General features: G+C 44.1%; 2 protein-coding genes across 2 annotated transcripts; both read left to right on the top strand.

Annotated features, from left to right (window-relative positions):
* Nucleotides 1-410: 410 nt before the first annotated feature.
* On the top strand, nucleotides 411-4,622 carry LOC109944015 (uncharacterized). The gene is made up of 3 exons (XM_020548383.3): nucleotides 411-1,532; nucleotides 1,627-1,744; nucleotides 4,482-4,622. Exons 1-3 carry the CDS (start codon nucleotides 640-642, stop codon nucleotides 4,563-4,565), a joined length of 1,095 nt encoding a protein of 364 aa, XP_020403972.1. The 5' UTR covers nucleotides 411-639; the 3' UTR covers nucleotides 4,566-4,622.
* Nucleotides 4,623-8,468: 3,846 nt separating this feature from the next.
* On the top strand, nucleotides 8,469-10,006 carry LOC100275235 (uncharacterized). The gene is given in 1 exon segment (NM_001149371.1): nucleotides 8,469-10,006. A coding segment is annotated over 1 exon segment (897 nt). The 5' UTR covers nucleotides 8,469-8,660; the 3' UTR covers nucleotides 9,558-10,006.
* The last annotated feature ends 1,879 nt before the right edge of the window (nucleotides 10,007-11,885 follow it).

Below are 11,885 nucleotides of genomic sequence, written 5' to 3'. Positions count from 1 at the left end.
CAGACGGAATACTCGATATGTCGTCCTCTAATTAATTCTTACTCGACTCAGCTAAATATCTCATGTCCGAACCGAATTCAAAACCCCGTATCGACAGCAATTTTAAATTGTCACGATTCGGTTTCTCCGACTAAAAATCCGAAGCCGATCGGAAGTCTGAGAGAAACATTTATTTCTAAAATAGTGTGCGAGAAATTATTTCCGAACGAATTCAAATCAAACTCTCGGCCGAATTAATCGCTCAATCTTTCGTCCGTCCGAACTCCAGCTCGCTCTGTTTTTACACAGACGAATTCCGCGGGAACATTTTTATTCGGAAAAATAAATTAGCGCGACCCGATTTCATGTTTTGGGCCAAGCCCATTCCAGCCCGGCCCAGCCCACTAAGGAAACCCTAGCCCTAATGCCCCTCTATAAATAGGAGCCCTCTCTCCTTGCACTTGGCTATTTTGCACTCCCACCCCTCAAAAATTTTCAGCCGCCAGCAACCTTTCTTCCTCCCACGCACAGCAGCCAGCGCGCAGGGAGCTTCCCTGTCCATGGCGTCTCCTCCCCTTCCTCGAGCAAGCTCCAGCGTGCGCGGGGGGCAGCAACCTCGACGGTCGGCCTCTCTCCCCTGCTGTCGCTCGCCCTACAGGGATGGAGAGCAGCCGTGCGCTCCCTGCAGGCAAGCAGAACCTCCAGCCGAGCGCGCTCCCTGTCCTTCTCCTGGGCGTGTCCCCTGCTCCACGGCCAGCAGGAAGCCAGCGCCCCTCTGCAGCTCCTTCTCCCAGGGCGCTCGACGCTCCTGCAGCAAGGCCAGCCCCCATGGCGCCCTTCCTCCTCGGCTCAATGGTGTGGCCGAGCAGCAACCTCTTCTCTCTGTTTCCTGTGCGTGCGCAGGGGCAGAAACTCCATGGCCGCCGAGCTCCATTCCTCCAAGCAGCAGCTCCCTCCATGGCGCCATTTCTCCCAGCCGGCGCCCTCATTCCTCCCTGCGCAGCGCCCCTTTTCTTCTACCTCTTGTCGGCGCCCAGAAATTCCAGCAGCGAGCAGCGCACGTCCTGCTGTCCATGGCGTGCAGCAAACGTGGAGCTCAGCTCCACCTCTCCCCATGGCTGCGAGCTCCTTTCCCTAGCTGCTCGGCTCCCCCTCCCATGGAAACCAGCAGCCTCATCTCCTCTCCCCAACCGATGCCTTTTTTTTCCACCTCCGGCAGCAAGCTGCGAACTCCATTCCTCCATGGCCACAAGCCTTTCCTTGCTGCGACTCCTTCCCAAGGACAGCACCAACCCCCTCCTTCTCCATCGCAGCAGCATCAGTGCTTCCCTCGCCGCTTGCATGCCACCCGCTCGATGTATTGCGCAGCCACATTGTCGCTGCTCGTTGTCCGTCAACGCAGCCCCTCTGTTTTCCCCGTTGGCGCAGCGGCCCCGACGCCTCCACGCGCTGCCGGTTCCCTGTTTTATAAAGCGCAGTGAACAGCACGCCGTCGACACTCGCCGGTTGTTTGCTGTTTTTGCGCAGCCCCGTCGTCGTCGTCGTTCACCCCGGTGAGACCGCGACGCTCCGTGTTCGATTCCGCATCGACATTATTTTCCTATGATTAATTATGTATGTGTGCTGCTTTGTTTTATTTTTATGGAGGAGAAAACCCCGTGCTTGCGTGGAGAAGGCAAGTCGCTCGACGCTCGTCGATGTTCGTAGCGATGCACAAATCGGAATCACCGTCGTTCTTGCAAACGCCGATTTGGGTTTGTTTATGGTGAGCCGATGCATGTCGCTCTCGATTAACTTGATTAATAAATTATATAGATGTGGTTGAAATGTTTTGGCGGTAGGTCGTAATATGGTCGTGCTCATGATTTCGAGTTAGAGATTGGTGGTCGTCGATTCATAGAAATTGATCGATGTGGTGCGTGTTTAAAAATTGTATTGGTATGGATTGAAGTTTGTGGCGAAAGAAAAAGAAAGTAGAAAAGAACTCGGATGTTTTTACATTTCAATAGGAAGATGTGCGATGTGTTGTTTGATTGCGAAGGATAGGTTTTACTAGTTTAAACGGTTAGTCGGCAGACTCGATCAGTAAAGCTAAAATTGATTATGCGATTAAGATGAGGTGACGACATGCCGTAGTAGTCGTCGCCTTCTCTATGTTTTCGAGTCGGATAAATACCATAGGCAATTAATTGTTGATACCCAAGGATTGTTAGAAACAAGTAGTCGTGCTCTACCTATTGCGTCAAAGGAAATATGGTGTGTTGATTAATTGGGAGCTAAGTGACCTAATATAGAAAAGTAGTTAAGAAAACTAATCGAATTACTTTTAGCTGTATTTTAAGTTAAGATGTCTAAAATGGTGAAACTAGTTTTGTTGGTCTCGTGGTGTTATGATTGAGAAAAATATGAACTTGTGTATGAATTACTATTTTTTTTCATGCTGCGTTAGCCAACTCATATTAAGTAGGAGTCTATTTCGTTAAGTGTTTGTTATATATGTGTTGTCTCGGATTGCTATAATATGCAAGCCGACGTGTAAGATGTGTAACGGCCTAGATTGTTACTCTGGCTAGCCGACTTGTTAGATGGCTTTGGTTAAGTTTGTAGCCGCGATGAATTGCTTGTTGTGGTCTAACTGTGTATGGTTATGGTTGCGAGTGAAAAGTATTAGTGCTCATGTGAGGTCTAAGCTAAAATGCAAATTATTGGGTGAAAAGCGCTTCGATGTTGATTATCGTGGAGAACGCGTGGTTAATTGAGTATGGTAAATCTAGCGCACAAAATGACTTGGATAAAATTTATGAGTCAACTTGATGGTCCTGATTTGACTAATTTAACTCTAATCAACGGTGAAGTGTTAGAATAATTCAAGTCTCTAGAACACGACTGATTCTTGAATTATATAGGAGCTGAAATTTATTGACTGTTGTTTTGGACTGCACGTACTGTTTTCGGTGTGCTGTATGTTTGATGAACTAAATTGTGTTTTCTGTAGATATGTTCTATAGAAAAGTTGTAGATAACCTGATTATCTTGCTTGTACAAAAATTTGACAGCCATAAACCTGATCGTTTAGGAGTTGTGCTTTTCACAAGCTCAGCACCTGAATCTGTCGAATTTCTGAACAGATTTCAGAAATTGCAATGGTTGCTTAAGTTAATGTTCAAATAAGTTATTGGTGGTCACAATAAAGTTGTAGATAACTTTAATATCTTACTTGTGTTAAAATTTGACAGTCATAGGTCTGACAGTTTAGAAGTTATGCTTTTTACAAATTCAGTAATTGAATCTGTCCAAATTCTGTACAGATTTCAGAAATTGTATTGTTTTCTCAATTTAATGTTGCAACCTGTTCATGGTCATTATAAGAAAGTTGTAGATGCTTTTCTGATCTTGCTTGTGTTAAAATTTCATAACTAAAGGCCTGACGGTTTAAGAGTTATGAAATTTACAAACTGATTGCTGTGTTCTGTCCTCCGTCAGAACAGATTTTGAAAACTGCGTTGTTTGATTCCGTTAAGCACAGAATCACTTCTCGGTGATTATAAAAGTTATGTAGTGCAATTGCCAAGCTTTCCAAAAAGTCTTGGATCACTATTTTTGGTGGTCTGAAGATTAAGTTATGGATGTTTGAAGTCTGAAGACTGAATCTGTCCAATTCTGGACAGCAAAGCCTTCTAGTGTATTTTATCCTTAGTTAACTATTGAGTCACCTTAAGATGTTTATAAGTGATATGTAGACAATTTTATTACCTTTCCAGAAAGTCTAGGATCACCTTGTTTGGATGCCTGAATCTTCAGTTATGAATTTTTAAAGTCATAAGTCTGAATCTGTCCAAATCTGGACAGCACTGTTGTGTTAACACCTTTTGACCTTGCTAAGTGTTTAATCATGCTGTGATGCCAATACCAAAGTTGTAAAGCACTTTTCAAGCTTTCTAGAAAGTTCTAGTTTACTATTTTTGGTTAAATATGTTGTGAGTTATGACTGAAACAAGTGACTGCTGTATTGCTGTCCAAAAATTCTGCTAGTGCGCTTTTGATTGTTTAGTTCACCCATGTCGCTAAAAATGTTTGGTTTGCTCTTAAGTAATGTAGACTTACCATGGTTAAGCTAGAGATGATATGTGTGTCTTGTTTTATATGTTCCTTTCTCTAGTGATTGCGATATAGGAGTTTCATAGACATTGATGCCTAGGTCCGATTTAAACTTACGTTGTCTTGGTTGCTCTTGTGTGGTCAATAGGAGAACAAATGAATGATTAAGGTGAGCGTAGAAAATACGTGTACTTGTCATATCGTATTTAGGTTGCGTAAATAAATAAAATGTGGCCGTCTTGTTAATGGTGTTAATGATGAACGCCGATAACATACGAATAGCTAGCGCTTGCGTATAGTCGTTGCGGTGTCTTGCAATTAAATGTTAGTTTGCTACCATGTATTTATATAGCTTGTGATATTTTTCATTGTATTCATACATATGCATCCTGCATCTCAATTAGGACCGAGAGGTGACGACCGTGCGAGTGATGTGGTGTCAACCACAAGATGCAGTCGGTGGACGACCCAAGGAAGGATGGACTTAACCAGTGGATGCTCGCCAAGCGAGTACCTCCCCAGCAAACACTATCTAAGTGTTAAAATAAAGGCAAGCCCCGGTTTTATGCATAACCGTTATATATGCTATTTTACTGCACTTAATGTTTGTAGGCTTGTACTGTGCACTTAAGTGTAGGAGTTGCCTGAAACCCTAGTTGCATGAACTCAGGATTCCCTTTTGAGATGGATACTAGTATGCTAGGTCGAGTAGCTGCTTTACTAATTAAGGATCTCGGTAGAAGTCGAGTGATTTTTCTAGCACTCGCGCGAGGTCAGGAATTGGTTGTATCCATTTTGATATCATACTGATGGTGGTCTGTGGACAACGGTCCATGGGGATGCGTTTTCTACGAGACGGAAATTGGAATAAGGATTAAGGTGTGGTACCGTGAGTCAAGCGTTTGAACGTACTAAACACATATCGAGAAATATGGTAAATCGGTAAGCCTAGTACCTGAGTGAACCTGCCCGCAGACTTTGCCCCTCACGCGACCTGAGACGAGGTCTCCCATTCCGGTTATGGTGGGTACAAGTGCGGCCACTGCACGACGGCCAGTCGGGGTCAGTGGGGCATTGTACGCCAAGGCGGTGAGCCCTGATCTGTTGCCAGGGAATCGATGGGGACGGTTGATGTGTGTGGGGACGGAGTGCCCCTACATGTCGTGTGTTTAGGTTTACCTTGCAAGGTTTAAAAACTCGATTCGAATCGTCTGCTTCTCGCAGCTAATGAGACTGCTTGATCCATGCTGCTACATTGAGTAATAAGTGGAAATGTGGTGACTGGCAAAAGATGTTGGTTGATAAAAATGTTTGATACCATGTATGATTAGCTAGGTACACATCTAGTCAAAAGGATCATACTAAAACTTGAAAAAGCTAAAACATGATTTTAGACTCAGCTAGTGCTTTTGGCAAAGCAAACCCCTCAGCCAAACAGCTGCATGTCTAGAGGTAGAGGAGTAGACTCCTCACACCGGGTAAGTCTAGCTGAGTATTAGTATACTCAGCCTTGCTTGTGGCACAATTTTTGCAGGTACTTCTTAGGATGATTTGTTGCTGGTGTGACTTGGCCTCCATCCCTGCCACCGGGATAGATGGTCAAGTGGGTTACTGCTTCCGCAGGAGAGGACCAGGAGGAGTAGCATGGCCAGGCTTCGCCATGTTACTCGGTTTTCTCCGTTAGTTATTTCCGCTGCATTAAAATTCATGGTTATTATTGCTGAAACTCCGATAATGTAATCACTAATGATACTTATTAAATTGTGGTATTATGTTTTATTGTATTTCTCTGTGCCTCACCTTCGTGTGAGCTAGTGGTATTCGATCCTGGTTAAGTGGCTTTATCGGACTAGATCCGAGGGATTGACGGGTTATTCCCATTTAAGTGTGGTCTAGCCTCTAAGGCGGGGCTTAAGCACTTAAGTTGGAATAATTCAGGCAGTTCCGCCACAGCTGGTATCGGAGCGAATACCAGTACAGAGAAGTCAATAAGTCATGATTACCAACCTTTTCTAAAGTAAAACTTACTTAGAAACCAAAGTTGGATAGATATCAGGACGATAAGGATAGACCTAGGACGTGAAGCCTTAGGAAATAGATGGGTAGCTAGGTGGCTATTTATATAGGCCATAAAGGCTACTACTAATATTAATAAGGATGCTATAGAAAGCACCCAAAAAGTAGTTAGGTCTGAGAAGACGACTAGAATGAGCATGCATCATGATTGTCGCATAATTGTCTCTTGTGCACCAACATGCTTCTCTCACCTTTATTCCAATAATAAGAAATTGGGAATAATGTGATGTGCTGCTATGTTAGAAATGTCTTACCTCGTGTCAGATTGGTAAGTCTTGTTAGGTTGTGTTATGTGTTTCTCTTGCCTTGCTATCTAGGTGGTATTCTGAATGTTCAACCCTTTTTACAAAAAAAATGTTGTCTGTTCTGCTCATGAAAAGATTTCCCCCTCCAAACAACCTTGAGTTTAGCAAGTGAAACCTCCAAAAAAAAATCATGCTTGTGTTGGTATTCTCTTGCCCTTGTGTGTTCTACACTTGAAATTGTACCTGCACAACTTATAGACACCCACAGCTTGACCGCTAGACCAACCCAAGTCTCCTTGTGCACTTGTTGTGTCAAAACAAATGTTGTTTGGTGTCTAGTTGCGCAAACCCTATCAAGGCCATGTTTCTTTCCATAAACCCTTGCCCCTAAAACTTCATAACATTCCTGTTGATCATCCAGCTGATCCTGTTTGCCTACCTCTCCTTTTGCCTGGATTTGGTAATCCTTTTTCTTGTAAATCATATTTGCCTTACCAACCAAATCCCCTATTGATTCTGCCCCGTTATCTGGTTATCTGCTATAACCCGTTCTCAAGTATCGGATGTTGATTTGCCTAAATCTCTCATTTCTGGTCAGTCTCATACCCCTCCTCCGAGGATCATGATGTTGTGATCAATTTAATCTCTAAACGATGTATCCATTTGGTTCAATGAATGTTGATGTTGTCTTTAGTTCTCTCATGTCTCTAAAAACTCAATGATCTTGATCTCATGGTCAGCTCCTCCTCATATTAAATATCGTATCAATCTTTGGCCGATAATCCCCGTGATGATCATAAAATGGTTCTCTGAGTTAAATAAAAGTTCTCATCTGATGCTCTTTTGCCAACAATCTTTGCTTCAACTTCAGTCACATTTTCTGAGCCATACTCTCATGGGCTCCATCTATTTATGCTATGTGGAATTCTCGTTGGTTACGTTTGGTAATGGTGTCATGACTAACGACTGATGGTGCCGCGACGAAACCGAGAGCCTACTATGGTGCACACATGGTTGAGCTGCTCGGCACGCGCGGGTATCGCAGTTAATAGTCGTGATCCATTACGAGACTATACTGATATGCTATCTTTTGTGGACGTTCTCTCAAGTGATCGCTGCATTTTGTCTCAGCATGCCGCGATATTCTATCCAAATCTGTCTCCAATATCTTATCAGATACCCTCTCAGGAATTTGCATCTATCTTCAGTCTGGGAGTTACATGCTTCTCCACCCTTGAAGATCCTCATTCGAATCTCGGGACGAGATTCCTTTTAAGGGGGGAAGGCTGTGACACCTCAGGTGTCTATTTCGCGTTATGTCAGGGGAGTTATCCTAATCTCGGATGCTCAGTGAAAATTTCTATTTCTCGATCGTGTCTATCTATGTCTATCAGGCTTCTCATGGAAGTTCACCGAATTCGGAGTTAATCGATCGCGAGAAACAACCAATTTTGGAGCATGTTAAAACTTTTAATTCTCGGAACTCATGCAGATTCGAAGATCATTCTCGAATTATAAATCTCGTCTAAAGCTCATGTAATCAAATGCTCGACAGTTGCTAGTCGAGCTGTGCCCAAATCCAATTCCTCGGCCTTCGACTGATGCCCGACTATTTTATTTGGATCCGTACTCTCAGACGGAATACTCGATATGTCGTCCTCTAATTAATTCTTACTCGACTCAGCTAAATATCTCATGTCCGAACCGAATTCAAAACCCCGTATCGACAGCAATTTTAAATTGTCACGATTCGGTTTCTCCGACTAAAAATCCGAAGCCGATCGGAAGTCTGAGAGAAACATTTATTTCTAAAATAGTGCGCGAGAAATTATTTCCGAACGAATTCAAATCAAACTCTCGGCCGAATTAATCGCTCAATCTTTCGTCCGTCCGAACTCCAGCTCGCTCTGTTTTTACACAGACGAATTCCGCGGGAACATTTTTATTCGGAAAAATAAATTAGCGCGACCCGATTTCATGTTTTGGGCCAAGCCCGGCCCAGCCCACTAAGGAAACCCTAGCCCTAATGCCCCTCTATAAATAGGAGCCCTCTCTCCTTGCACTTGGCTATTTTGCACTCCCACCCCTCAAAAATTTTCAGCCGCCAGCAACCTTTCTTCCTCCCACGCACAGCAGCCAGCGCGCAGGGAGCTTCCCTGTCCATGGCGTCTCCTCCCCTTCCTCGAGCAAGCTCCAGCGTGCGCGGGGGGCAGCAACCTCGACGGTCGGCCTCTCTCCCCTGCTGTCGCTCGCCCTACAGGGATGGAGAGCAGCCGTGCGCTCCCTGCAGGCAAGCAGAACCTCCAGCCGAGCGCGCTCCCTGTCCTTCTCCTGGGCGTGTCCCCTGCTCCACGGCCAGCAGGAAGCCAGCGCCCCTCTGCATCTCCTTCTCCCATGGCGCTCGACGCTCCTGCAGCAAGGCCAGCCCCCATGGCGCCCTTCCTCCTCGGCTCAATGGTGTGGCCGAGCAGCAGCCTCTTCTCTCTGTTTCCTGTGCGTGCGCAGGGGCAGAAACTCCATGGCCGCCGAGCTCCATTCCTCCAAGCAGCAGCTCCCTCCATGGCGCCATTTCTCCCAGCCGGCGCCCTCATTCCTCCCTGCGCAGCGCCCCTTTTCTTCTACCTCTTGCCGGCGCCCAGAAATTCCAGCAGCGAGCAGCGCACGTCCTGCTGTCCATGGCGTGCAGCAAACGTGGAGCTCAGCTCCACCTCTCCCCATGGCTGCGAGCTCCTTTCCCTAGCTGCTCGGCTCCCCCTCCCATGGAAACCAGCAGCCTCATCTCCTCTCCCCAACCGATGCCTTTTTTTTCCACCTCCGGCAGCAAGCTGCGAACTCCATTCCTCCATGGCCACAAGCCTTTCCTTGCTGCGACTCCTTCCCAAGGACAGCACCAACCCCCTCCTTCTCCATCGCAGCAGCATCAGTGCTTCCCTCGCCGCTTGCATGCCACCCGCTCGATGTATTGCGCAGCCACATTGTCGCTGCTCGTTGTCCGTCAACGCAGCCCCTCTGTTTTCCCCGTTGGCGCAGCGGCCCCGACGCCTCCACGCGCTGCCGGTTCCCTGTTTTATAAAGCGCAGTGAACAGCACGCCGTCGACACTCGCCGGTTGTTTGCTGTTTTTGCGCAGCCCCGTCGTCGTCGTCGTTCACCCCGGTGAGACCGCGACGCTCCGTGTTCGATTCCGCATCGACATTATTTTCCTATGATTAATTATGTATGTGTGCTGCTTTGTTTTATTTTTATGGAGGAGAAAACCCCGTGTTTGCGTGGAGAAGGCAAGTCGCTCGACGCTCGTCGATGTTCGTAGCGATGCACAAATCGGAATCACCGTCGTTCTTGCAAACGCCGATTTGGGTTTGTTTATGGTGAGCCGATGCATGTCGCTCTCGATTAACTTGATTAATAAATTATATAGATGTGGTTGAAATGTTTTGGCGGTAGGTCGTAATATGGTCGTGCTCATGATTTCGAGTTAGAGATTGGTGGTCGTCGATTCATAGAAATTGATCGATGCGGTGCGTGTTTAAAAATTGTATTGGTATGGATTGAAGTTTGTGGCGAAAGAAAAAGAAAGTAGAAAAGAACTCGGATGTTTTTACATTTCAATAGGAAGATGTGCGATGTGTTGTTTGATTGCGAAGGATAGGTTTTACTAGTTTAAACGGTTAGTCGGCAGACTCGATTAGTAAAGCTAAAATTGATTATGCGATTAAGATGAGGTGACGACATGCCGTAGTAGTCGTCGCCTTCTCTATGTTTTCGAGTCGGATAAATACCATAGGCAATTAATTGTTGATACCCAAGGATTGTTAGAAACAAGTAGTCGTGCTCTACCTATTGCGTCAAAGGAAATATGGTGTGTTGATTATTTGGGAGCTAAGTGACCTAATATAGAAAAGTAGTTAAGAAAACTAATCGAATTACTTTTAGCTGTATTTTAAGTTAAGATGTCTAAAATGGTGAAACTAGTTTTGTTGGTCTCGTGGTGTTATGATTGAGAAAAATATGAACTTGTGTATGAATTACTATTTTTTTTCATGCTGCGTTAGCCAACTCATATTAAGTAGGAGTCTATTTCGTTAAGTGTTTGTTATATATGTGTTGTCTCGGATTGCTATAATATGCAAGCCGACGTGTAAGATGTGTAACGGCCTAGATTGTTACTCTGGCTAGCCGACTTGTTAGATGGCTTTGGTTAAGTTTGTAGCCGCGATGAATTGCTTGTTGTGGTCTAACTGTGTATGGTTATGGTTGCGAGTGAAAAGTATTAGTGCTCATGTGAGGTCTAAGCTAAAATGCAAATTATTGGGTGAAAAGCGCTTCGATGTTGATTATCGTGGAGAACGCGTGGTTAATTGAGTATGGTAAATCTAGCGCACAAAATGACTTGGATAAAATTTATGAGTCAACTTGATGGTCCTGATTTGACTAATTTAACTCTAATCAACGGTGAAGTGTTAGAATAATTCAAGTCTCTAGAACACGACTGATTCTTGAATTATATAGGAGCTGAAATTTATTGACTGCTGTTTTGGACTGCACGTACTGTTTTCGGTGTGCTGTATGTTTGATGAACTAAATTGTGTTTTCTGTAGATATGTTCTATAGAAAAGTTGTAGATAACCTGATTATCTTGCTTGTACAAAAATTTGACAGCCATAAACCTGATCGTTTAGGAGTTGTGCTTTTCACAAGCTCAGCACCTGAATCTGTCGAATTTCTGAACAGATTTCAGAAATTGCAATGGTTGCTTAAGTTAATGTTCAAATAAGTTATTGGTGGTCACAATAAAGTTGTAGATAACTTTAATATCTTACTTGTGTTAAAATTTGACAGTCATAGGTCTGACAGTTTAGGAGTTATGCTTTTTACAAATTCAGTAACTGAATCTGTCCAAATTCTGTACAGATTTCAGAAATTGTATTGTTTGCTCAATTTAATGTTGCAACCTGTTCATGGTCATTATAAGAAAGTTGTAGATGCTTTTCTGATCTTGCTTGTGTTAAAATTTCATAACTAAAGGCCTGACGGTTTAAGAGTTATGAAATTTACAAACTGATTGCTGTGTTCTGTCCTCCGTCAGAACAGATTTTGAAAACTGCGTTGTTTGATTCCGTTAAGCACAGAATCACTTCTCGGTGATTATAAAAGTTATGTAGTGCAATTGCCAAGCTTTAGTCTTGGATCACTATTTTTGGTGGTCTGAAGATTAAGTTATGGATGTTTGAAGTCTGAAGACTGAATCTGTCCAATTCTGGACAGCAAAGCCTTCTAGTGTATTTTATCCTTAGTTAACTATTGAGTCACCTTAAGATGTTTATAAGTGATATGTGGACAATTTTATTACCTTTCCAGAAAGTCTAGGATCACCTTGTTTGGATGCCTGAATCTTCAGTTATGAATTTTTAAAGTCATAAGTCTGAATCTGTCCAAATCTGGACAGCACTGTTGTGTTAACACCTTTTGACCTTGCTAAGTGTTTAAT

Source organism: Zea mays, chromosome 2 (genome assembly GCF_902167145.1).
Source record: "Zea mays cultivar B73 chromosome 2, Zm-B73-REFERENCE-NAM-5.0, whole genome shotgun sequence".
In the NCBI taxonomy this organism is placed as follows: Eukaryota; Viridiplantae; Streptophyta; class Magnoliopsida; order Poales; family Poaceae; genus Zea; species Zea mays.
Note: the sequence above shows the minus strand (reverse complement) of the source record. Positions and strands in the feature narration are given on the sequence as shown.